This window comes from Mustelus asterias, chromosome 21 (assembly GCF_964213995.1).
Source record: "Mustelus asterias chromosome 21, sMusAst1.hap1.1, whole genome shotgun sequence".
NCBI classification, from domain to species: domain Eukaryota; kingdom Metazoa; phylum Chordata; class Chondrichthyes; order Carcharhiniformes; family Triakidae; genus Mustelus; species Mustelus asterias.
Window position 1 is genome coordinate 5,623,843 of NC_135821.1, and position 27,115 is coordinate 5,650,957.

At 52.5% G+C, this 27,115-nt stretch overlaps 1 protein-coding gene across 1 annotated transcript; it reads left to right on the forward strand.

The window, feature by feature from the left end:
* The first annotated feature begins 227 nt into the window (after positions 1-227).
* Positions 228-21,221, forward strand: fuz (fuzzy planar cell polarity protein). The gene is made up of 8 exons (XM_078237283.1): positions 228-355; positions 5,381-5,502; positions 9,705-9,789; positions 11,552-11,620; positions 14,477-14,581; positions 16,450-16,653; positions 19,617-19,712; positions 21,111-21,221. Exons 1-8 carry the CDS (start codon positions 272-274, stop codon positions 21,219-21,221), a joined length of 876 nt encoding a protein of 291 aa, XP_078093409.1. The 5' UTR covers positions 228-271.
* Positions 21,222-27,115: the final 5,894 nt, after the last annotated feature.

Here is a 27,115-nt window from a genome sequence, read left to right on the forward strand (position 1 = left end):
CGCGCGGGTTAGGTGTTGTGGAGCGGCGGCGCATGCGTGGGCTGGTTGTTAGGCTGCGGTGACGTATGTGCGGGTTGGTCGTTAGGGCGCGGTGACCGCATGCTCAGATTGGCCGTCGGGGCGCGCTAACGCATGCGCAGGCGGTTGTTGTGTTGCGGACACGCATGCGCGGGCGGTTGTTAGGGGCGCGGTTGCTAGGCGACGCCGTGGCATCCCGGCGTGCCTCGGGAAAGAGAAGGGTGGCGGAAGGGGGAAACATTGGCTGAAGAAGATGGCGGCCAGTGTGCAGCTACTCTGCTTAGCAACCAGCAGTGGGGTCCCTCTGTACTGCAGAAGCAAGGGGGAAAGCAGGCAGGTAACCTCACTCAGGCTTCAATCTTTATAATGCATTGTCTTCTCTTTTGTTTAATAAAAAAGAAAATCTCTTTTGTTTGCAATTTGAATAAAATCATGAAATATTGTGTTTTTTGCATTCAGGAAAATTAAGAACCAGCGCAGTTTCTTCAGCTGTGCAGAGGTTACTGCCATGAAGGATGATGGAGGTGCGGCAAGACATTTCTCATGGTGGCACAGTGGTTATCACTGCACCCTCACAGCGCCAGGGACCCGGGTTCAATTCCGATCTCGGGTGACTGACTGTGTGGAGTTTGCACGTCCTCCCCCGTGTCTGCGTGGGTTTCCTCCAGGTGCTCTGGTTTCCTCCCACACTCCGAAAGATGTGCTGGTTAGATGCGTTGGCCATGGGAAATATGTGGGCTTATGGGGGGCCTGGGTAAGATGCTCTGTTGGAGAGTCGGTACAGACTGGATGGGCTGAATGGCTTCCTTCTGCACTGTGAGGATTCTCTGATCTTTTATAATTAGACACATGGAGTACAACAGCCAGTAAGGTGGTGTCCTCTTGTGCCTCTGCATATGCCACTTTCTGCCAAACCTGACTGCCCATCTGGTATTGGTGGTCATTTTAATGATTAAAATGCGCTAAAAAGCAAAAGCCTATTGTTTTTTTCATTCTCAAGATGTGGGCCATTGTAGAATTCCTACAGTGCAGAAGGAGGCCATTCAGCCCAATGAGTCTGCACGACTCTGCAGCAGAGCATCTTACCCAAGCCTTCTTCTCCGCTCTATCCCCATTACCCCAAACACTTACCATGGCCAATCCACCTAGTCTCCGTGTCTTTGGACACTAAGGGACAATTTACCATGGCCAATCCACCTGACCTACACATCTTGGGACACTAAAGGGCAATTTACCGTGGCCAATCCACCTAACCCTTTGGCGTGTGGGAGGAAACCCACGCAGACACGGGGAGAACATACAAACTCCACACAGACAGTTGCCCGAGGCTGGATTCGAACCCGGGTCCCTAGTAGTGCTAATCACTGTGCCACCGTGACGCCCTTACAGATAGCAAGGCATGGCATTTTTTTGCTGCCATCCTTGAGAAGGTGGCGGTGAGCTGCCATCTTGAACTGTTGAGGCCCACAGGGCAGTTAGTGAGGGAGCTGCCAGCATTTTGACCCAGCCACGATGAAGGAACGGTGAATTATAATTCCTAGCCGGAATAGTGAGGGATTGCGCGTGGTGGCATTCCCATACACCTGCTGCACCTCTGGCTTTTAGAGGTCGCAGGTTTGTAACGTGTTGTTGAAGGCACCTTTGTGAGTTGCTGTAGTGTCTTTTGCAGATGGCAGACTCCTCAACCATGCTGCACCAGGGGTGGAGTGAGTGAATGTTTAAGGAGGTTGGATTGCAGGTGAAGCACTACTCAATGCTACTCCAGAATATAACATAAGGTAGAAACAGAAGACCATTCAATTGAATCGCAGCTGATTTGCATCTTAATTCCATCCATCTGCCTTGGTTTCAGACCCTGAGTACATTTGCCAAACAAAAATCATTAACAATCTCAGTTTTGAAGTTTTCAATTGAACCCTCTCAATAGCATTTTTTTGGGAGATTTCCATTTCCTTTTCTTTTCAGAACATGCTGGAAAATCTCAGCAGGTCTGACAGCATCTGGGGAGAGAGAACAGAGCTAACATTTCAAGTCTGGGTGACTCTTCATTGAGAACTCGAAAGAGGATGAGGTTTATGTGTGGAGCAGTAATTGTTAATCTCTTCCCCAGCCTTCACTTATCTCTGGCCCCTCTATCCAGCCCCTACTGCTCCACAGCCCCCAACAACAGTATAAATCTTATCCTATTTCCAGTTCTCTTCAGCTCTGAGGGGAGGGGGTGATGGCCGAGTGGTATTATTGCTGGGGTATTAATCCAAAAACTCAGCTAATGTTCTGGAGACCTGGGTTCGAATCCTGCCATGGCAAATGGTGGAATTTGAACTCAATAAAAATCTGGAATTAAGAATCTACTGATGACCATGAAACCACTGTAGATTGTCAGAAAAACCCATCTGGTTCACTAATGTCCTTTTGGGAAGGAAATCTGATTTGATTTATTATTGTCACATGTATTGGGATACAATGAAAAGTATTGTTTCTTGTGTGCTATACAGACAAAGCATACCGTTCACAGAGAAGGAAAATGAGAGAGTGCAGAATGCAGTGTTACAGTCATAGCTAGGATGTAGAGAAAGATCACCTTAATGCTAGGTAGGTCCATTCAAATGTCTGATGGCTGCAGGGAAGAATCTGTTCTTGATTCAGTTGGTGCGTGACCTCAGACTTTTGTATCTTTTTCCCAACGGAAGAAGGTGGAAGAGAAAATATCCGGGGTGCGTGGCGTCCTTAATTATGCTGGCTACTTTTCCAAGGCAGCGGGAAGTGTAGACAGTGTCAATGGATGGGAGGCTGGTTTGCGTGATGGATTGCGCTACATTCACGACCTTTTGTAGTTTCTTGCGGTCTTTGGGCAGAGCAGAAGCCATACCAAGCTGTGATACATCCGGAAAGGATGCTTTCTATGGTGCATCTGTATAAGTTGGAGAGAGTCGCAGCTGACATGCCAAATTTCCTTATTCTTCAGAGAAAGTAGAGGTGTTGGTGGGCTTTCTTAACTATAGTGTCGGCATGGGGGGGTACCATGACAGGTTGTTAGTGATCTGGACACCCAAAACTTGAAGCTCTCCTGGTTTGGATTATATGTTAACTCCAGAGCCACAGCAATGTGGTTGACTCAAAACAGTCTTCGGGCAACTAAGAGTGAGCAACAAATGTTGGCCAGCCATGCCCCCGAATGAATTAAGTTCTGATGAAGAGTTATCCAGATTTGAAATGTTAGCTCTTCTCTCTCCACAGATGCTGTCAGATCTGCTGAGATTTGTTTCAGATTCCAGCATCTATAGTAACTTGCCTTTGCAATTATTATACAATTTATTTTCATGGTGTGAGTGTCGCTAGGTAGATCAGCTTTCATTGCCCATCTCTAAATGTCCTTGAGAAGGGGCACGTGAGCTGCCTTCTTGAACCGCTGCCATCCATATGGTGTAGATACACCCACAGAGCTGTTAGGGATTTTTACCCTGCAACAGTGAAGGAACGGTGATATAGTTCCACGTCAGGATGATGTGTGGCTTGGAGGGGAACTTGAAGGGGGTGTTCCCATTTATCTGCTGCCCTTGTCCTTCTAGGTAGTAGAGATTGTGGGTTTGGAAGATGCTGTCGAAGGAGCCTTGGTGAGTTGCTGCAGTGCATTTTGTAGATGGTACATATTGCATCAGTAGCAGGGGGATTGAATGTTTAAGGTGATTGGTGCAGTGCTGATCAAGCAGGCTGCTTGTCCTGGATGGTGTCCAGGTCCTTGAGTGTTGTTGGAGTTGCGCTCATCCAGGCAAGTGGGGTATTCCATCACATTCCTGACTTATGCCTTGTAGATGTGGACACGCTTTGGGGAGTCAGGAGCTGAGTTACTCGCCACAGAATAGTCAGCCTCTGACTTGCTCTTGTGTGAAGGGGGACGGCATGGTGGCACAGTGATTAGCACTGCTGCCTCACAGCCCCAGGAGCCCGGGTTCAATTTCAGCCTTGGATCACTGCCATTTGATTTGATTTGATTTATTATTGTCACGTGTATTAGTATACAGTGCAAAGTATTGTTTCTTGCGCGCTATACAGACAAAGCATACTGTTCATAGAGAAGGAAATGAGAGAGTGCAAAATGTAGTGTTACAGTCATAGCTAGGGTGTAGAGAAAGATCAACTTAATGCAAGGTAGGTCCATTCAAAAGTCTGATAGCAGCAGGGAAGAATCTGTTCTTGAGTCGGTTGGTACGTGACCTCAGACTTTTGTATCTTTTTCCCGACGGAAGAAGGTGGAAGAGAGAATGTCCGGGGTGCGTGGGGTCCATGATTATGCTGGCTGTTTTTCTGAGGCAGCGGGAAGTGTAGACAGAGTCAATGGATGGGAGGCTGGTTTGCGTGATGGATTGGGCTACATTCACAATCTTTTGTAGTTTCTTGCGGTCTTGGTCAGAGCAGGAGCCAGACCAAGCTGTGACACAACCAGAAAGAATGCTTTCTCTGTAAAAGTTGGTGAGAATCGTAGCTGACGTGCCAAATTTCCTTAGTTTTCTGAGAAAGTAGAGGCGTTGGTGGGCTTTCTTAACTATAGTGTCGGCATGGGGGGATCAGGACAGGTTGTTGATGATCTGGACACACAAAAGCTTGACGCTCTCGACCCTTTCTACTGTGTGGAGTTGCACATTCTCCCCATGTCTGCGTGGGTTTCCTCCGGGTGCTCCGGTTTCCTCCCACGCTCCAAAGATATGCGGCCATGACTATTGATTGGCCTTGATCAATTGCCCCTAAATCAGGGGGATTAGCAGGGTGAATACGTGGGATTACGTGGATAGGGCCTGTTGGGATTGTGATCAGTGCAGACTTGATGGGCCAAATGGCCTCCTTCTACACTGGAGGGATTCTATGATTCTATGCAGTAGTCATTCCTCATGCTGCCACTAAAATGCGAATTTCTAATTTTAAGGGTGTTTCCTTCTGGTTCTGGACGTTCCCACAAGAGGGGGATTGTTTGTCCCTCTACTAACCCCATCAATTCCTTCAGTGTGGCACAGTGGGTTAGCACTGCTGCTTCACAGCGCCAGGGACCGGGTTCAATTCCTGGTTTGGGTCACTGTATGGAGTCTGCACATTTTCCCTGTGTCTGCGTGAGTTTCGTCCAGGTGCTCCCGTTTCCTCCCACAGCCGTGCTAAATTCTCCCTCAGTGTACCCGAACAGGCGCCGGAGTGAGGTGACGAGGGGATTTTCACAGTAACTTCATTGCAGTGTTAATGTAAGCCTACTTGTGACACTAATAAATAAACTTTAATGGTTTTAAACTTTGGCGTTGGAAGCAACAGCTTCGAAGGATCGGATGACTTTTTGCGGACGTTACATTGTCAGTAATATCCTTTTTTATTTTTGCAGCTCCCGTTCTCTGTGATCGGCTCTCTGAATGGAGTCCATATGTTTGGGAGTAACCAGAATGTTCTCCTGACCAGCACTCGCACTGACAACACCAGGGTCTGTTGGAGAGTTTTCCAGGAGAGGTGAGGTCCAACAAAAGTCCAGGAGTCATCCCGAGCATCTCCATGATGCAGGACTCTGTGCTCCAGGGGCTGTTCCCGGGAACGCAGATATCAACTGCTGCTGGAGGATCGTCAACTTGGTGAAAGGCGCTCCCTTTGGTCTGCCCGAAACCTGTTAATCACACGGTGGCACAGTGGTTAGCACTGCTGCCTCACAGCGCCAGGGACCCGGGTTCAATTCCCGGCTTGGGTCACTGTCTGTGTAGAGTCTGCACATTCTCTCCATGTCTGCGTGGGTTTCCTCCGGGTGATCCAGTTTCCTCCCAGAGTCCAAAGATGTGCAGGTTAGGTTGATTGGCCATGCTATATTGACCCTGGTTTTGTGGGGATTAGCAGGGTAAATGTGTGGGGTTACGGGGATAGGGCCTGGCTAGGATTGTTGTTGGTGCAGGCACAATGGGCTGAATGGCCTCCTTCATTTCATCAGATTCTCTATCTCCTGTATTCCGTCTTGTCATTGTTTGAGATCCAACTCACTATGGTGGTGTCATTAGCAAACTGTATTCTGGTTTCCTCCCATAGTCCGAAAGACGTGCTGGTTGGGTGTTACAGTCATAGCTAGGGTGTAGAGAAAGAGCAACATAATGTGAGATAGGTGCATTCAAAAGTCTGACGGCAGCAGGGAAGAAGCTGTTCTTGAGTCGGTTGGTACGTGACCTCAGACTTTCGTATCTTTTTCCCGACGCAAGAAGGTGGAAGAGAGAATGTCCGGGGTGCGTGGGGTCCTTAATAATGCTGGCTGCTTTGCCGAGGCAGTGGGAAGTGTAGACAGAGTCAATGTTTGGGAGGTTGGTTTGCGTGATGGATTGGGCTACATTCACAACCTTTTTGTAGCTTCTTGCGGTCTTGGGCAGAGCAGGAGCCATACCAACCTGTGATACAACCAGAAAGAATGCTTTCTATGGGGCATGTGTAAAAGGTGGTGGAGGCAGGATCACTGAATATTTTTAAGTCGGAGGGAGATAGATTCTTGTCAGCCTAGGGAATGAAAGATTGCCGGGGGTAAATTGGAAGGTGGACTTAGAAACACAAACAGATCAGCCATGATCTTATTGAATGGCGGGGCAGGCTTGAGGGGCCGAATGGCCTACTGCTCCTATTTCGTATAATGTGGATGGTACAGTTTCCTCAGTCCCATATTAACATTTACAGCCTACTTATTATATTTAGCCAATACAAAGTCCCTAAGCTTAGTAGTTTCTTTCGGTCCTGCTGTGTTTGAGTGTGAGTCTGTGGACTAGACATTCTTCTATGATGTGGTGCAGAGTTTGCTCTCTCCGACAGGCACATCGAGGACTGGCACTAATGCCCCATCTGTAGGGGTTGGCCGAGAGGGGCCGTGGCTGGTCCTGAACCTGTTGAGGGTGGACCACTCTTACGTAGGAAGGTTGAAACCAGATAGCTGTTGGGTTGGGTTTGAGAGCAGATACTTGTTTGTCGTGTCCGATGATTCCCATTCGTTTGTCCAGGTGGCGTTTGCGTTGAGGTTCTGCGTGGGAGAGTTTTTCCAGACCAGTCTTCCTGATGGGAGTCGGACCTTGGGTGGGCTGAATCATAGAATCCCTACAATGCAGAAGGAGGCCATTTGGCCCATCGAGTCTGCACCGACAACGATCCCACCCAGGCCCTATCCTTGTAACCCCATATATTTACCCTATTAATCCCCCTGACACTAATGGACAATTTATCACGGCCAATCCAGCTAACTCACACATTTTTGGACTGTGGGAGGAAACCGGAGCACCCGGAGGAAACCCACACAGACACGGGGAGAACATGCAAACTCCACACAGACAGTGACCCAAGCCGTGGAATGCTTCAACATGAAGTGGCATTAATAATTTAATAATGATGCATTAACCCTTTACATTCCCAAACACCCAAAAACTACAGATTGGAGCAAGGAAAAGGAAATGTTTTGCCAATACAGGACCCCTGGATTTAAAAGTCCAATGCATTCAGGAAGGTGAGGAAGAGAAGCACAACTACTGGAGTTTCCTCTCTTCCCCCTTCTTGTGTCACTGAAATATCACAGTCAGAACCAACTACCAGCTGCTGTGTATCTTCTCCCTCCCTAGATATGCTCAAAGGGTGCACAGAACAATCCCAACGACTAATAATTGGTAAAAATTCATGCATTTATGTAGTGCCTTTAATTTTAAAAAATCATTTATGGGACATGGGCGTCACTGGCTGGGCCAGCATTTATTGCCCATCCCCAGTTGCCCTCGGAGGGCCGTTGAGAGTCAACCACATTGCCGTGGCTCGAGAGTGGGCTTGTACTTGCTGGAGTTCAGAAGGAATGTGAGGGGATCTGATTGAGGTATATCAAATTTTAAAAGGGATTGATAAAGTACATACAGACCAAATGTTTCCCCTTGTGGGGCAATCTCGAACAAGAGGTCACAGGTATAGGCTGAGAGGCGGTAGATTTAAAACTGAGATGAGGAGGAACTACTTCTCTTGTGGAACTCGCTGCCCCATAGCGCAGTGGAGTCTGAATCATTGAATGGTTTCAAGAAGGAGATGGATATATTTCTAATAAAAAAGGGATAAGGGGATATGGGGAACAGGTGGGGAGGTGGATTTGAGACCAGGGAGAGAACTGATTGAATGGGGGAGCAGGCTCGAAGGACTGAATTTGCCAACTTCTGCTCCTAATTCCTATGAGTCACATGTAGGCCAGACCAGATAAGGGCGGCAGATTTCCTTCCCTAAAGAACACTCGTGAACCAAATGGGTTTTTCCAACAATGGTTTCACGGTCGTCCGTAGATTCTTAATTCCAGATTTTTTTTAGTGAATTCAAATTCCACCATCTGCCGTGCTAGGATTCGAACCCGGGTCCCCTGAACATTAGCTGAATTTCTGGATGAATAGTCTAGCGATAATACCGCTAGGCCATCGCCTCCCCATAAATGCAGTAAAAGGTACTGGGGGATTCCCAGGAGCAATTATCGAGCAAAATGTGACACAGAAGGAGCTATGAGGGAAGGTAATCAAAAACCTGGCCAAAGAAATCGGTGTCAAAGAGCATCTTGAAAGGGGAGACTGAGAGGTTGAGGGAGGAATTTCCAAAGCATAGGACCTAGGCAGTTGAAAGTGAGTACAGAACCGGAAGGTAAATGCACCATTCCTGAATGGCACTGGGCTGTGGAGACCAGACAGACGCACGCTCTGTTCTGGATTAGTTTTGCTCCGATGTGGGGGCAGTAGATCAAATCAAAGCTTTTTTCCAAGGTGGAAGAGTCAATTACTAGGGGGCATAGGTTTAAGGTGCGAGGGGCAAGGTTTAAAGGAGATGTACGAGGCAAGGTTTTTACACAGAGGGTGGTGGGTGCCTGGAACTCGCTGTCGGGGGAGATAGTGGAAGCAGATATAATAGTGACTTTTCAGGGGCGTCTTGACAAATACATGATATAGAGTTGGCGGCGTTGGACTGGGGTGGGCACAGTAAGCAGTCTCACAACACCAGGTTAAAGTCCAACACGTTTATTTGGTAGCACGAGCTTTCGGAGCGCTGCTCCTTCATCAGATGAGTCACCTGATGAAGGGGCAACGCTCCGAAAGCTCGTGCTACCAAATAAACCCGTTGGACTTTAACTTGACAAATACATGAATAGGATGGGAATAGAGGGATATGGTCCCCGGAAGGGTAGGGGGTTTTTGTTCAGTCGGGGCAACATGGTCGGTGCAGGCTTGGAGGGCTGAAGGGCCTGTTTCTGTGCTGTAACGTTCTTTGTTCAAACCTCAGCATTCCCAGAGTGGGGGAGTTTGCTCAGAACTGCCATTGTTAACCGCTAATCAGTGACTCCCTGCTGGAACCCAGAGCTGTCAAGTGAACTCAGGCCTTGATGCTGACCACAAATAGCTGGCTGACGTTCGTGGCCTAGTTATGCAAGACAAAGGTTTGGAAACTTGGATGAGGCACTGGAGGACAGATGGTTCACTGCCTTCAGGAGGGCAGCGAAGAAAAGGAACATTGGTGAGAAGGCAGAAAATCCAATTAAAGAAGTCCTGTCCGTCGTTGTTTTGCACAGTGCTTGGTGTCTGTGTTCCAGAGACAGGTTAGCAGGCCGTTAGAAATAGCCACACAGGTGCCCTAAAGATATGCCCAAGATGTAGTCCATACTGTGCTAACAGCTTGTTTCTATGGTTACGCAGCATCACTCTCATCGCCATGACCTCTGAGGAAGATGCAAATGACCTTTACCTAAGCCGCTTGTTAGACAACGTGTTCAGTGCCATGGTGAGTCTGCAGGGCAAAGCCTTATTCAGGTTGACAGGAGTGTTTTTTTTTTAAAAGGACACCTACGTTCGGTGTGACGAATAAGAGTGGACGGGAAAAGGCCTTCTGGCCCACGCACGCGGCTCCTCAGATGTCAGCTTCCCACTGGCCAGGTTTGTATCCTGGCCAACTGAAGCCAAAGCAAACTCAGTGTGAAGAGTGGAAGGAGTGCAGGACTGGTGCTGTTACTGCTGCTCTCGTCAGCCGTGGCTCAGTGGGTAGCACTCTGGTTTCGGAGTCACCACGTTGTGGGTTCAAGACCCAGAGCATCAGCTATATCAGCACATAGATCCAGGCTGACAATCCCAGCAGGAGCGCTGAGAGAGCACTGCACTGTCCAAGCTGCGGTTTTTCCGATAAGAGCTATTAAGATATTAAACCGAGGCCCAGTCTGCCCTCTCTGGTAAGTGTAAAAAAAAATAACTTGGCAGCATTTGGGAAAATTGCTGGGACGTTCTCCCCACTGTTCTGGCCAAGATTTATCCTTCAATTCATGTGACAAGTCATCAGGTCATTATCACACTGATGTTCACGGGACCTTGTTAAGTGCAATTGGCCGTCGCAAGGGGTACATTCGAACAGGGACACCGTTTAAAAGTACTTCATTGGCTGTAAAGTATTTTGGGACGTCCTGAGAATATGAACGGGTGGCACAGTGGTGAGGACTGCTTGCTGCCTCACAGCGCCAGGGGCCCAGGTTCAATTCTGGCCTCGGGTGACTGCCTGTGTGGAATTTACACATTCTCTCCATGTCTGCATGGGTTTCCTCCGGGTGCTCCGGTTTCCTCCCACAGTCCAAAGATGTGCAGGTTAGGTTGATTGGCTGTGCTAAAATTGCCCCTTTAGTGTCAGGGGGATTAGCAGGGTAAATGCATAGATTACGGGGATAGGGCCAGGATGGGATTGTTGTCGGTGCAGGCTCGATGGGCTGAATGGCCCCCATTTATCTCAAGAGGCTTGGAATACAAAAGCAGGGATGTACTTCTGAGGCTTTATAAAGCACTGGTTAGGCCCCATTTGGAGTACTGTGAGCAATTTTGGGCCCCACACCTCAGGAAGGACATACTGGCACTGGAGCGGGTCCAGCGGAGATTCACACGGATGATCCCAGGAATGGTAGGCCTGACATACGATGAACGTCTGAGGATCGTGGGATTATATTCATTGGAGTTTAGGAGGTTGAGGGGAGATCTGATAGAAACTTACAAGGTAATGAACGGCTTAGATAGGATGGACGTAGGGAAGTTGTTTCCATTAACAGGGGAGACTAGGACGCGGGGGCACAGCCTTAGAATAAAAGGGAGTCACTTTAGAACAGAGATGAGGAGAAATTTCTTCAGCCAGAGAGTGGTGGGTCTGTGGAATTCATTGCCACAGAGGGCTGTGGAGGCCGAGACGTTGAGCGTCTTCAAGACAGAAATTGATAAATTCTTGATTTCTCGAGGAATTAAGGGCTATGGGGAGAGAGCGGGTAAATGGAGTTGAAATCAACCATGATTGAATGGTGGAGTGGACTCGATGGGCCGAATGGCCTTACTTCCGCTCCTATGTCTTATGGTCTTATATGGTCTTCTGCACTGTAGGGATTCTATGATTAGCACTGCTGCCTCACAGTGCCAGGGACCCGGGTGCAGTTCCAGCCTTGACTCACTGTCTGTGTGGAGTTTGCACATTCTCCCCGTGTCTTGGTTAGACCTTAACCGTGTGCTCCCGATTTTGCAAGGTGCTGGTGATTGGTCTGGACGATTTGGTGAACCTCAAGAATGTGGAACGACTGAAGAGGGATCTCCGGGTGAGTGAGACTGCGGAATGGTGAGGCACGTTGTTTAGTGCCAGCCGTGGCTCACTCAGAGTCAGAAAGCTGCAGGTTCAACGTTGACTTAACACTAATCACGCAAACCAGACTCCCATCCATTGACTCTGTCTACACTTCCCGCTGCCTCGGGAAAAGCAGCCAGCATAATTAAGCACCCCACGCACCCCGGACATTCTCTCTTCCACCTTCTTCTGTCGGGAAAAAGATACAAAAGTCTGAGGTCATGTATCAACCGACTCAAGAACAGCTTCTTCCCTGCTGCTGTCCACTTTTGAATGGATCTACCTCGATTTAAGTTGATCTTTCTCTACACCCTAGCTATGACTGTAACACTACATTCTGCACCCTCTCCTTTCCTTCTCTATGAGCGGTATGCTTTGCATAGTGCGCAAGAAACAATACTTTTCACTGTATGTTAATACATGTGACAATAAATCAAATCAAATCGCGCTGCAGTGTCAGACGTGCCCTCTGGATGAGATCATCATAGAAACCCTACAGTGCAGAAAGAGGCCATTCGGCCCATCGAGTCTGCACCGACCACAATCCCACTCAGGCCCTACCCCCATATCCCTACATATTTATCCACTAATCCCTCTAACCTGCGCATCTCAGGACACTAAGGGCAATTTTAGCATGGCCAATCAACCTAACCCGCACATCTTTGGACTGTGGGAGGAAACCGGAGCACCCGGAGGAAACCCACGCAGACACGAGGAGAATGTGCAAACTCCGCACAGACAGTGACCCAAGCCGGGAATCGAACCCAGGTCCCTGGAGCTGTGAAGCAGCAGTGCTAACCACTGTGCCACCGTGCCGCCCTATGTCAAACTAACATCTCCTCTGCCCCCTCGGGTAGGTGTGAAAGATCCAGTGGCACTGTTTCAGAGAAGATGTGTGAAAGACGTGCTGGTTAGGGTGCATTGGCCATGCTAAATTCTCCCTCAGTGTACCCAGACAGACGCCAGAGTGTGGCGACAAGGGATTTTCACAGTAACTTCATTGCAGTGTTAATTTAAACCGACTTGTGACTAATAAATAAACTTTAAAAAAGAACCAGAGGATTTCTTCCTGGTGTCCTGCCCAATGACTATCATAGAATCCTTACAGTGTAGAAGGAGGCCATTCGGCCCATCGAGTCTGAACCGACCACAATCCCACCCAGGGCCCTATCCCCACAGCCCCATGCATTTACCCTAGCTGGTCCCCCGACATTAAGGGGCAACTTAGTGTGGCCAATCCACCTAATCCACACATCCCTCAGCCAACTTTGCTGAAATATTTGTTTATCACATTGTCGCTTGTGGGACCTTGCAGTGAGTTAGCCAGGGTTCCAGCTCCTGATTGCTATCCTTTGACTCGCGAGATCCCCACCAGGTGAAGATATATGGGGAAGCGATGGATTAGTGGTATTATCACTCGACTATTAATCTCTCCAAGGCGGCCTTCAAGACGCATGACACCGCAGAATTGGCAAGCAGAAACTGATAGCCAAGTTCCGCATGCATGAGGACGGCCTCAACCGGAATCTTGGCTTCATGTCACACTACTTGTAACCCCCACCGTACTGCCTGGGTTTGCAAAATCCTACTAACCGTCCTGGCTTGAGACAATTCTTGTGATTATCTCTCTCTCCACGCACACTGTCTGTACCTGTAAAGAATTGATTTGATTTGATTTATTATTGTCACTTATTAACATACAGTGAAAAGTATTGTTTCTTGCGCGCTGTACAGACAAAGCATACCGTTCATAGAGAAGGAAACAAGGGAGTGCAGAATGTAGTGTTACAGTCATAGCTAGGGTGTGGAGAAAGATCAACTTAATGCGAGGTAGGTCCATTCAAAAGTCTGACAGCAGCAGGGAAGAAGCTGTTCTTGAGTTGGTTTGTACATGACCTCAGACTTTTGTATCTTTTTCCCCAAAGGTAGAGGGTAGAAGAGAGAATGTCCGGGGTACATGGGGTCCTTAATTATGCTGGCTGCTTTGCCGAGGCAACGGGAAGTGTAGACAGTCAATGGATTCAATATTCAGAGTCAATAGATTACCTGTGAAGACTCGCATTCCAACCATTCTTCACAATCCAATCTTGCAATTATCTTGCAATTGTGTCTTTGCCTATATATGCCGTGTTTGTGAACTAACCTCCACTCACCTGATGAAGGAGCTGCACTCTGAAAGCTTGTGCTACCAAACAAACCTGTTGGACTTTAACCTGGTGTTGTGGACTTCTTACCGAGGTTCCCACAGATCAAGAGGGTGGCTGGAGATACAGCAGTCATGTGACTTCCATTCACCAATGGGGCTATGGCAGTCCAATCAGATCACTGTAATGCAAGTTCCAACAGACCAATTGGATTGCCTGAAGGCAGTAACGCATAATAGTTTTAATACAAGTTCCTCGTAATGTTTGGTTGCAATCTGTTGGCATCCGTGTTAATAATGCTGGTGAAAAGGCTTTGACTGGGTGGCACAGTGGTCAGCACTGCTGCTTCACCGCGCCAGGGACCCGGGTTCGATTCCCGGCTTGGGTCACTGTCTGTGTGGAGTCTGCACCTTCTCCCCGTGTCTGCGTGGGTTTCCTCCAAGTGCTCCGGTTTCCTCCCACAGTCCAAAGATGTGCGGGTTAGATGGATTTGGCCGTGCTAAATTGCCCCTTAGTGTCAGGAGGACTTGCTAGGGTAAATGCACAGGGTTGTGGGGAATAGGGCCTGGGTGGGATTGTGGTGGGTGCAGACTCGATGGGCCGAGTGGCCTCCTGCTGCACTGTAGGGATTCTATGACTGGGTTCCTTTTGCTATGTGTTTGAGCTGATTTTTGCTGTTTTCCTAGGCCTGTTACAAGCTGATTGACAGTTTCCTGGCTGCCTCGGATTGGATTGGAGACCTGACACAGTGCGTGGATTGCGTGGTGTCTCCACACTCTGACATACTCCAGGTTAGTGGTGACAGGGTAGACTGACAGGACCCTGCTTGCTGGTACAATGGAAGACTGTGACTGGTGTATTACCTCTACGGCACAGTTTGAAAAGACACCCATAATTTAAATTTCTGAACATATTATTTGGACAGGGATTTCTCACAACACCTTGCAGGGGTAAAGCGCAAGTGATTTGACACAGTAACAAGTCTCACAACACCAGGTTAAAGTCCAACAGGTTTATTTGGAAGCACAAGCTTTTGGAGTGCTGCTCCACTCACCTGATGAAGGAGCAGCGCTCCGAAAGCCTGTGCTACCAAATAAACCTGTTGGACTTTAACCTGGTGTTGTGAGACTTCTTACTGTGCCCACCCCAGTCCAACGCCGGCATCTCCACATCAAGTGGGTTGAAGCATAGAATAAGAAGGGTAGAAAGTGGAGCTTTCCTTAGCTGCCCTTTAAGATTTATTGTCAGTATCAACTCCCAGCCCAGTCACAGCACCAGTTCCCTGCAGAGTAAGGCTTCCCTTGCACTTTCTATCAAATACTCCCAGTTGAGGCAAAATAGAATCCCTACAATGCAGAAAGAGGCCAATCGGCCCATCAAGTCCGCACCACCTCACCGGCAGAGCAAACCACACAGGCCCTATCCTTGGAACCCCATGCATTTACCCCGCTAATCCCACTAATCTACACGTCTTGGGACACTAAGCGTCAATTTAGTGTGGCCAATCCACCCTAACCCCCCCACATCTTTGGAGTGTGGGAGGAAACCGGAGCACCCGGAGGAAACCCACACAGACACGGGGAGAACGTGCAAACTCCACACACACACGCACACACACACAGTGACCCGAGGCCGGAATTGAACCCGGGTCCCTGGCGCTGTAACCACTGGTCACTCAAATTGTGATCACCACCACCAACCAATTGTGCGTTCCGTTGCTGCCTTGTAGGGTCTAGCTCTGAACAAAATGGCTGCCGCACGTTGACTGGACCCGTACATCAATCATCCGAGGCTGGAATTGAACCCGCTGTGAGGCAGCAGTGCTAACCCCTGTGCCGCTCATCTGGACTGTGTAATTCCTCTCTTTATTGCTCTACCAAGCATGCCAAGATAAACTAAGGCAACTGCTAAATAAACAGTAAAAGTTTCCCTCAACGCTGAACCCCATCGATTAATGACCTTTCATTGCATATTGAGTAGAGAAGTCCTTATCCTGCCGTTCGTTGTCTGGGCGAGATGGAAGTTAATGCTTCCTGGGAGCCAGGGCTTTAGGAGGGAAAACCGGCCAGGAAACCTGAGTTCAGACCCAAGTTCATGTGGCTCCTGCTCAGTCTGGCTTGAATTCAAATCCACCAGGTCTCCACGATGAACAATGATAAAGAGCATCCTGCACGCTCAGCTTGACGTTAACTTCCATAGAATCGCTGAATCCCTACAGTGCAGCCCATCACGTCTGGACCAACTCTCTGACAGAGCATCTTACTCAGGCTCTATCCACACACCCTCACATATTTACCCCACTGTTTCCCCTAACCTATACATCTTGAGATAATAAGGGGCAATTTAGCATGGCCAATCCACCTAATCTGCACACCTTGGGAAGATAAGGGGCAATTTATCATGGCCAATCCCCTTAACTTGCACATCTTTGGACTGCGGGAGGAAGCCGGAGCACCCGGAGCAAACCCACGCAGACACGAGGAGAAGGTGCAAACTCCACACAGACAGTCGCCCAAGGCCGAAATTGATCCTGGGTCCCTGGCGCTGTGAGACAGCAGTGTGCGCCACTTTTGTAACCTAGCCTTGGCTATTAGTTCTTTCAGGCAGATGGTTCGTTGTTTGAAATGTAACGGTGGTTCTTGCCTCTGGTCTGCTCCAGGAGGCGCTGGATGTATTTGTTGCTGCAGCTGCTGCTGAGAGTAACTTTGGGTGCCTCGTGGTCATGGGCAAAGTCATCGTGGCAACAGAGAAGTGGTGGCGGCTCGCAGCCCAGGAGGTCATGTTGTTGGCGTGGCTGGTGGGATCCTTGGCGCCCAGCTCATCACGCGATTACCCCATCTATCTGCCACACGGCAGCCCCACGGTGAGTAACCATCTGTCCGGCGGGTTTTTAAACTTCTTGTCTATCTTAAATCCACTTGTCACAGTGTTTGGTCACGTTTCAATATTTAGCATTGCGAGTGGGTACGTCAGCATTTCCAATCAATGGAGTGCAGGCTCTGGCCCCAGAGTTTTCGGGTGCTTATGTAGGGCGGCACGGTGGCACAGTGGTTAGCAGTGCTGCCTCTCAACGCCAGGGACCTGGGTTCAATTCCGGCCTCGGATCACTGTCTGGGTGGAGTTTGCACATTCTCCCCGTGTTTGCGTGCGTTTCCTCTGCGTGTTCCAGTTTCCTCCCACAGTCAGAAAGATGTGCAGGTTAGGTGGATTGGCCATGCTTTATTGCCCCTTAGTGTCAGGGGAACTAGCTAGGGTAAATACATGGAGCATGGGGATGGGGCCTGGGTGGGAGTGTGGTCGGTGTAGACTCGATGGGCCGAATGGTCTCCTTCTGCAATGTAGGGATTCTATGAACAAGCATGCTTTTTCCATAAGGAACATTCTCTTCACATGGGATAGAATTGGGTGCTATCCCTGCAGAGTATGTAAAGTTTTAAAGTTTATTTATTAGTGTCACAAATAGGCTTACATTAACACTACAATGAAGTTACTGTGAAAATCCCCTGGTCGCCACACTCCGGCGCCTGTTCGAGTACACTGAGGGAGAATTTAGCATGGCCAGTGCACCCTAACCAGCACGTCTTTCGGACTATGGGAGGAAACCGGAGCACTCAGAGGAAACCCACGCAGAGACGGGGAGAAGGTGCAGACTCCACACACGAAGACTACGCGCAGTCACCCAAGCCAGGAATTGAGACCCGGGTCCCTGGCGTTGTGAGGCAGTAGTGCTAACTACTGTGCTGCCCATATTAGAGAGTACAGTGAGATTTAGAGTGTTTGGTGGAAAGATTAGAGGGGAGATGAGGAAAGCTTTTTCACCCAGAGGGCGGTAGAGGGTGTCTGCAACTCGGTGTCTGAAAGTGTAGTAGAGAAAGAAGTCCCCAACTCATTTAAAAGATGTCTGAATGTCATGTGCCGTAACCTGCAGGGCCAAGTGGCGTCTCCCTGTGATTCTGAAGGGAAACTGCTCCCTCCTCCACTCTACCCCAGTCCAGTCTTAATGTGATCCCAGTGGCCATGTTACACAATTACCTCTGTGAAGAGGCCTAAGCAAGCTGACTATTCAAGGCCCCGAGGAAGGGGCCTTGCCACAAATTAATAAATTACATTAGCGCTGAGGAATCACTTGCTGGCAGCCAGAGAATAGCTGAGCTTGTTAAGGCCCCTTTGTATGGTGCCTACTTGTGCTCCTGGCTGGGATCAGCTCACTGGGTACAAATTGGGATTCTAGCCTGAGAGATTCTGCTGGTTAATATTCATTTATTCCATCGAGAAGCTTGCAATTTGCATGAGGAACATTCATTATTTGTTTCATTTCACGCGGGGGACCTGCGCGCAGGCATTTAATTGCTGTTGGTTTGCAGGGACAACATTTCCGTAATGGATAACCATTTTTCGGGTTGCCTCATTAGGGACTTCGCAGTGTTTCAAAATGTCACCGTGTACAACTCTGTTAAAGAAAGAGCTTGCCTGGCAAGTACATTGGCCAAGAAAACAGCAAAATACTGCGGGATGCAGGAATCTGAAACAAAAACAGAAAATGCTGGAAAATCTAAAGTTTTAAAGTTTATTTATTAGTCACAAGTCGGCTTACATTAACACTGCAATGAAGTTACTGTGAAATAGTCACCACACTCTGGCCCCTGTTCGGGTACACTGAGGGAGAATTTAGCACGGCCAATGCACCCTAACCAGCACGTCTTTCGGACTGAGGGAGGAAACCGGAGCACCCGGAGGAAACCCACGCAGACACGGGGGGAACGTGCAGACTCTGCACAGACAGTGACCCAAGCCGGGAATCGAACCCGGGTCCCTGGTGCTGTGAGGCAGCAGTGCTAACCATTGTGCCACCGTGCCACCCAAGTGTCACAAGTAGGCTTACATTAACACTGCAATGAAGTTACTGTGAAAATCCCCTAGTCGCCACACTCCGGCGCCTGTTCGGGTACACTGAGGGAGAATTTAGCACGGCCAATGCACCCTAACCAGCACGTCTTTTGGATCGTGGGAGGAAACCGGAGCACCCGGAGGAAACCCTTGCAGACACAGGGAGAATGTGCAGACGCCGCACAGACAGTGACCCAAGCCGGGAATCGAACCCGGGTCCCTGGAGCTGTGAGGTGGCAGCGCTAACCACTGCATCACCGTGCCGCCCTCTGTGAAGAAAGAGTAGAAGCAGGGCCATCCAGACTCGAAACGTTGCCTCTATTTGCTCCCCACAGATACTGTCCGATCTGCTGAGATTTTCAAAGAATGTTTGCCAGGTTTATAAACTGATACAAGACCACAGACTTAACCGGGGTTAATTGTTTCCCCTCTCGCTTCAGTTTTTCTGATTTGCTGTCCAAAAAGTTTAAAGTTTATTTATTAGTCGTGTCACAAGTAGGCTTACATTAACACTGCAATGAAGTTACTGTGAAAATCCCCTAGTCGCCACACTCCAACGCCTGCTCGGGTACAGTGAGGGATACTTTAGCACGGCCCATGCGCCCTAACCAGCACGTCTTTCGGACTGTGGGAGGAAACCGGAGCACCCGGAGGAAACCCACGCAGACACGGGGAGAACGTGCAGATTCCGCACAGACAGTGACCCAAGCTGGGAATTGAACCCGGGTCCCTGGCGCTGTGAGGCAACAGTGCTAACCACTGTGCCACTGTGCAGTGCTGCCTAACCTGTTGAGTGTTTCAGTTGATCTTTGTTGCTGGTTGCTCTCTCTCTCTGTCGGACAGTGAGAGTCGCTGACGTTACCGAGCTTGTGTTCATTGAGGTGTTGGGGAACTGAATCATTTAGTACTGTGCCTCTCTCTCTCGGTCTCATATCCCAGGTACCCCACAGGCTGTTGACCTTTCAGCTGGTCCCTGGGGTAGAGGTGTGCCTGCTGTGTGGACCAGCCCCCTCTTTACAGCAAGTTCAGACTGAGGTGAGTTAACTTTCCTCCCCATTTTTATAAAGTAAAGTAAAAGCTTATTTATTAATCACAAGTAAGGCTTACATTAACACTGCAATGAAGTCACTTTGAAATCCTCCTAGTCGCCACACTCTGGCGCCTGTTCGGGTCAATGCACCCTAACCAGCACGTCTTTCAGACTGTGGGAGGAAACCGGAGCACCCGGAGGAAACCCACGCAAACACGGGGAGAACGTGCAAACTCCACACAGACAGTGACCCAAACTGGGAATCGAACCCAGCTCCCTGGCGCTGTGAGGCAGCAGTGCTAACCACTGTGCTGCCATGCTGCCTCTTTGTACCTGTTGTTCATGTGTCCACTCGAAACTAAGTGTAGAACAAGATGGTGATGAGGTTTGGCTGCTTTGGAAAGCAGTACACCGGTTCCCTCTTGAAATAGCTCTGCACATTTGATTCCAGGGCTATCAGATACTAATTAAGAGCATGGATCATAGAATGCCGACAGTGCAGAGCAGGGCCATTTGGCCCATCGAGTCTGCACCTTCTCTCCGAAAGAGCATGTTACCCAGACCCTGTCCCCGTAACCCCACGTATTTAACCTGCCAATTGCCCCTAACCCACACATCTTTGGATACTAAGAGTTAATTTAACGTGGCCAATCGACCTAAATTACACATCTTGGAACACAGGGGCAATTTAGCATGGCAAATCCACCTAACCTGCGCATCTTTGGACACTAAGGGGGCAATTTTAACATGGCTATTCCCCCTAACCTGCACATCTTTGGCGTGTGGAAGGAAACCGGAGCACCCGGAGGAAACCCTAGTAGACACGGGGAGAATGTGCAAACTCCACACAGACAGTGACCCAAGGCCAGAATTGAATCCGGGTCCCTGATGCTGTGAGACTTGCCACTGTGCCACCTGTACATTTTAAAATATTTTCCCCCTCCTATCTCAGTATCTGTTCCCATCACTCTGTTCCTTTCTCACCCCTGTGAATAATTTTCCACCCCTCCTCTCTCTCTGTCTCTCTCCGTCCTTCGCAAGGCCTGTCCCAATGACACAGCACCTGGTGAAATTTAACTCTGCACTGTTCAAAGTTGAGGTAAACCCGAGGAATAAACTTGCGTGACCCCAATGATTATCACTGAGAGTACTCAGATTTCAGCTCATCAGCACCTAAGCTGGAATTTATTCTCTCTCTGTTTATGCTAAATATTTTTTTGGAAAGAATTTAAAGGATTGTCAGCTATTTTGTTCGGTTTGTATTTAGTGAGAGTGATTGGAGAGACAGGTAGTCCCCGTGGGTTGTAGATTTGGGAGGGTTATGCGTACATTCCACCTGTTTTTTTAATGATACGCTTTCTTAACTAGATTTGGTTTTGGATATTTTTGGTTTATGCCTTCAGTTAGTTGAAAGATTCTGGAGCCCGTTGCTGGAACCTTTGAAGACCTGTCTCAGGGCACATCAACGCTCCTTCTCGACCAGTGTTCCCTTGCACCCGAGCATCCTTGGGTAAGTTGTGTACGACAGACCGTGCGCCTCCTGATAGGTCCACGGGTCATTGGAAGACACTTCAGCAATGCAGCTTGTTGGAGATTTTCAGATTCATTCCCACTCAGAATTTCCATTTTCTTTTAGCTTCAAAACTGCCAGTCGCTCTCTCTCCCCCTCAAACTCTCCCCTCCCCCTCAAACTCTCCCCTCCCCCTCAAACTCTCCCCTCCCTCTCAAACTCTCCCCTCCCCCTCAAACTCTCCCCTCCCCCTCAAACTCTCCCCTCCCCCTCAAACTCTCCCCTCCCCCTCAAACTCTCCCCTCCCCCTCAAACTCTCCCCTCCCCCTCAAACTCTCCCCTCCCCCTCAAACTCTCCCCTCCCCCTCAAACTCTCCCCTCCCCCTCAAACTCTCCCCTCCCCTCAAACTCTCCCCTCCCTCCATTCTGCCCCTCTCTCCCTCTGCCCCTCTCTCCCTCTGCCCCTCTCTCCCTCTGCCCCTCTCTCCCTCTGCCCCTCTCTCCCTCTGCCCCTCTCTCCCTCTGCCCCTCTCTCCCTCTGCCCCTCTCTCCCTCTGCCCCTCTCTCCCTCTGCCCCTCTCTCCCTCTGCCCCTCTCTCCCTCTGCCCCTCTCTCCCTCTGCCCCTCTCTCCCTCTGCCCCTCTCTCCCTCTGCCCCACTCTCCCTCTGCCCCACTCTCCCTCTGCCCCACTCTCCCTCTGCCCCACTCTCCCTCTGCCCCTCTCTCCCTCTGCCCCTCTCTCCCTCTGCCCCTCTCTCCCTCTGCCCCTCTCTCCCTCTGCCCCTCTCTCCCTCTGCCCCTCTCTCCCTCTGCCCCTCTCTCCCTCTGCCCCTCTCTCCCTCTGCCCCTCTCTCCCTCTGCCCCTCTCTCCCTCTGCCCCTCTCTCCCTCTGCCCCTCTCTCCCTCTGCCCCTCTCTCCCTCTGCCCCTCTCTCCCTCTGCCCCTCTCTCCCTCTGCCCCTCTCTCCCTCTGCCCCTCTCTCCCTCTGCCCCTCTCTCCCTCTGCCCCTCTCTCCCTCTGCCCCTCTCTCCCTCTGCCCCTCTCTCCCTCTGCCCCTCTCTCCCTCTGCCCCTCTCTCCCTCTGCCCCTCTCTCCCTCTGCCCCTCTCTCCCTCTGCCCCTCTCTCCCTCTGCCCCTCTCTCCCTCTGCCCCTCTCTCCCTCTGCCCCTCTCTCCCTCTGCCCCTCTCTCCCTCTGCCCCTCTCTCCCTCTGCCCCTCTCTCCCTCTGCCCCTCTCTCCCTCTGCCCCTCTCTCCCTCTGCCCCTCTCTCCCTCTGCCCCTCTCTCCCTCTGCCCCTCTCTCCCTCTGCCCCTCTCTCCCTCTGCCCCTCTCTCCCTCTGCCCCTCTCTCCCTCTGCCCCTCTCTCCCTCTGCCCCTCTCTCCCTCTGCCCCTCTCTCCCTCTGCCCCTCTCTCCCTCTGCCCCTCTCTCCCTCTGCCCCTCTCTCCCTCTGCCCCTCTCTCCCTCTGCCCCTCTCTCCCTCTGCCCCTCTCTCCCTCTGCCCCTCTCTCCCTCTGCCCCTCTCTCCCTCTGCCCCTCTCTCCCTCTGCCCCCTCTCTCCCTCTGCCCCTCTCTCCCTCTGCCCCTCTCTCCCTCTGCCCCTCTCTCCCTCTGCCCCTCTCTCCCTCTGCCCCTCTCTCCCTCTGCCCCTCTCTCCCTCTGCCCCTCTCTCCCTCTGCCCCTCTCTCCCTCTGCCCCTCTCTCCCTCTGCCCCTCTCTCCCTCTGCCCCTCTCTCCCTCTGCCCCTCTCTCCCTCTGCCCCTCTCTCCCTCTGCCCCTCTCTCCCTCTGCCCCACTCTCCCTCTGCCCCTCTCTCCCTCTGCCCCTCTCTCCCTCTGCCCCTCTCTCCCTCTGCCCCTCTCTCCCTCTGCCCCTCTCTCCCTCTGCCCCTCTCTCCCTCTGCCCCTCTCTCCCTCTGCCCCTCTCTCCCTCTGCCCCTCTCTCCCTCTGCCCCTCTCTCCCTCTGCCCCTCTCTCCCTCTGCCCCTCTCTCCCTCTGCCCCTCTCTCCCTCTGCCCCTCTCTCCCTCTGCCCCTCTCTCCCTCTGCCCCTCTCTCCCTCTGCCCCTCTCTCCCTCTGCCCCTCTCTCCCTCTCCCCCCCTCCCTCTCCCCCTCCCCCCCCCTCCCCCCCTCCCTCTCCCCCTCCCCCCTCCCTCTCCCCCTCCCTCTCCCCCTCCCCCCCTCCCTCTCCCCCCCCTCCTCTCCCCCCCTCCCTCTCCCCCTCCCCCCCTCCCTCTCCCCCTCCCCCCTCCCTCTCCCCCTCCCCCCCTCCCTCTCCCCCTCCCCCCTCCCTCTCCCCCTCCCCCCCTCCCTCTCCTCCTCCCCCCCTCCCTCTCCCCCTCCCCCCCTCCCTCTCCCCCTCCCCCCTCCCTCTCCCCCTCCCCCCTCCCTCTCCCCTCCCCCCCTCCCTCTCCCCCTCCCCCCCTCCCTCTCCCCCTCCCCCCCTCCCTCTCCCCCTCCCCCCCTCCCTCTCCCCCTCCCCCCTCCCTCTCCCCCTCCCCCCTCCCTCTCCCCCTCCCCCCCTCCCTCTCCCCCTCCCCCCTCTCTCTCCCCCTCCCCCCTCTCTCTCCCCCTCCCCCCCTCTCTCTCCCCCCTCCCCCCCTCTCTCTCCCCCTCCCCCCCTCTCTCTCCCCCTCCCCCCCTCTCTCTCCCCCTCCCCCCCTCTCTCTCCCCCTCCCCCCCTCTCTCTCCCCCTCCCCCCTCTCTCTCCCCCTCCCCCCCCTCTCTCTCCCCCTCCCCCCCTCTCTCTCCCCCTCCCCCCCTCTCTCTGCCGCCCGCCCCCTCCTCTCTCTCTCTCTCCCCCGCCCCCTCTCTCTCTCTCTCTCTCCCCCGCCCCGCCCCCTCTCTCTCTCCCCCGCCCCCTCTCTCTCCCCCTCCCCCCTCCCTCTCCCCCTCCCCCCCTCCCTCTCCCCCTCCCCCCTCCCTCTCCCCCTCCCCCCCTCCCTCTCCCCCTCCCCCCCTCCCCCCCTCCCTCTCCCCCTCCCCCCCTCCCCCCCTCCCTCTCCCCCTCCCCCCCTCCCTCTCCCCCTCCCCCCCTCCCTCTCCCCCTCCCCCCCTCCCTCTCCCCTCCCCCTCCCCCCTCCCTCTCCCCTCCCCCCTCCCTCTCCCCCTCCCCCCTCTCTCTCCCCCTCCCCCCCTCTCTCTCCCCCTCCCCCCCTCTCTCTCCCCCTCCCCCCCTCTCTCTCCCCCTCCCCCCCTCTCTCTCCCCCTCCCCCCTCTCTCTCCCCCTCCCCCCCTCTCTCTCCCCCTCCCCCCCTCTCTCTCCCCCTCCCCCCCTCTCTCTCTCTCTCTCTCCCCGCCCCCTCTCTCTCTCTCTCTCTCCCCCGCCCCCTCTCTCTCTCTCTCTCTCCCCCGCCCCGCCCCCTCTCTCTCTCCCCCGCCCCGCCCCCTCTCTCTCTCTCAACCGCCCTCTCTCTCTCCCCCGCCCCCCCCCTCTCTCTCTCCCCCGCCCCCCCCTCTCTCTCTCCCCCGCCCCTCTCTCTCCCCTGCCCCGCCCCTCTCTCTCCCCTGCCCCGCCCCTCTCTCTCCCCTGCCCCGCCCCTCTCTCTCCCCTGCCCCGCCCCTCTCTCTCCCCTGCCCCGCCCCTCTCTCTCCCCTGCCCCGCCCCTCTCTCTCCCCTGCCCCGCCCCTCTCTCCCCCGCCCCGCCCCTCTCTCCCCCGCCCCTCTCTCCCCCGCCCCGCCCCTCTCTCCCCCACCCCGCCCCCCTCTCTCTCCCACCCCGCCCCTCTCTCTCTCCCACCCCGCCCCTCTCTCTCTCCCCTGCCCCTCTCTCCCCCGCCCCTCTCTCTCTCTCTCTCTCCCCCACCCCGCCCCTCTCTCTCTCTCCCCCACCCCACCCCCTCTCTCTCTCTCCCCCACCCCGCCCCCTCTCTCTCTCTCTCCCCCGCCCCGTCTCTCTCTTCCTCTCTCTCCCCCTCCCCGTCTCTCTCTCTCTCTCGCTCTCTCCCTCCTCGTCTCTCTCTCTCTCTCTCCCCCTCCCCGTCTCTCTCTCTCTCTCCCCCTCCCCGTCTCTCTCTCCCCCCCTCCCCGTCTCTCTCGCTCTCTCTCCCCCCCCCTCCCCGTCTCTCTCGCTCTCTCTCCCCCCCCTCCCCGTCTCTCTTGCTCTCTCTTCCCCCCCCCTCCCCGTCTCTCTCCTCTCTCTCTCTCCCTCCCTCCCCGTCTCTCTCTCTCTCTCTCTCTCCCCCCCTCCCCGTCTCTCTCTCCCCCCCTCCCCGTCTCTCTCTCTCTCCCCCCCCCTCCCCGTCTCTCTCTCTCTCTCTCCCCCTCCCCGTCTCTCTCTCTCCCCCTCCCCGTCTCTCTCTCTCTCTCTCTCCCCCCCTCCCCGTCTCTCTCTCTCTCTCTCCCCCCCTCCCCGTCTCTCTCTCTCTCTCTCTCTCTCCCCCTCCCCGTCTCTCTCTCTCCCCCTCCCCGTCTCTCTCTCTCCCCCTCCCCGTCTCTCTCTCTCCCCCTCCCCGTCTCTCTCTCTCCCCCTCCCCGTCTCTCTCTCTCTCTCCCTCCCCGTCTCTCTCTCTCTCTCCCTCCCTCCCCCCCTCCCCATCCCCCAGGCCTCTCTGAGCTTATTAATATTACGATAATGTGATTATATAAATTTCTCTGTTCCTGGTAAGTTCCGAATGTTCCAGCTCACATTCTCCTCTCGCTCCTGAATCGTCAGTGTCAAATTGGAACTGGTCACACCCTCTCCAACACATTTTTCCCCAAGTTCCGAGACCGTTTTGTTCCGCTAATGCTCACTCCGACCTACAGTCGATAAAGCACATTCTTGGCATTGTTGCCATTTTGTTTCCTACCTTTTCCTGCTCTCCGGCTCCTCACCGAAACTTGTCAATAACTTTCCAAAGACCTTGGATCAGATTCTAACCCTAATGCAGATTCCCTCAAAACCAGGATGAAAACAGCCTGTTTATTATTCAGTTTACGATTCCACATTCTGCCAATCGAACTATTCTTTAACTCAGAATGCGGCAGAAACCCATAAATTCCTCAGATATGATGTCTGCCGATGATATTTAATGGCAGATTTACCAACAGTGAATGTGTTTAAAATAAGATAGAATACCAACAGTCGGCCCATCGAGTCCGCACCGACCATAATCCCACCCAGGCCCTATCCCCATAACCCCACGTATTCACCCTACTCACCCCCGTGACACTGAGGGACAATTTAGCACGGCCAATCCACCTAACCCACACATCTTTGGACTGTGGGGGGAAACCGGAGCACCCGGAGGAAACCCACGCAGACACTGGGAGAACGTGCAAACTCCACACAGACAGTGACCCGAGCTGGGAGTTGAGCCTGTGTCCTTGATGCTGCGAGGCAGCAGTGCTAACCCACTGTGCCGCACAACTGTCATTGTTCAAGCCATGTCTCCCAGACTGTAGGAGGAAACCGGAGCACCCGGGGGAAACCAACGCAGACACGGGGAGAACGCGCGACACAGTCTGTCTGCACAGGCAGTCACCCAAGGCCGATTTGAACCCGGGTCCCTGACGCTGTGAAGCAGCAGTGCTGACCACAAGTTCCTGTCCCACTATTTCAAAGAGCAGGAGTTTGTCTGCACACACAGACACGCGCGCGCACATGCGCACACAGACCTCACCTCGGTCCAGGCCAATATTTAGTACTCACTCATCATCACAGAGAAACACATTGTGATCTTCATCACACTACTTTCTGGGGGATCTTTCTGCACATAAACTTGCTGCTTTGTTTCCAACATTACAACAGCGACGACACTCCAAAAGTGCTTCATTTTCTCTGTTGGATTGTATCCCGGGTGGAGGGGTTGGTGACAGAGGGAGACTCTGTCCAGAAGGAATTTGGGGCCATTCCACAGAGTGGGAGCAATGGAGAAGGGCTCACATGTTGCATTCTGTCCAGTGGGAATAGGATTT

Coding starts and splice junctions, on each gene's coding strand:
- fuz (XM_078237283.1), top strand. CDS start 272: ATGGCGGCCAGTGTGCAGCTACTCTGCTTAGCAACCAGCAGTGGGGTC. Junction 14,582..16,449: donor CACACTCTGACATACTCCAG/GTTAGTGGTGAC, acceptor GGTCTGCTCCAG/GAGGCGCTGGATGTATTTGT. Junction 19,713..21,110: donor TACAGCAAGTTCAGACTGAG/GTGAGTTAACTT, acceptor TTATGCCTTCAG/TTAGTTGAAAGATTCTGGAG.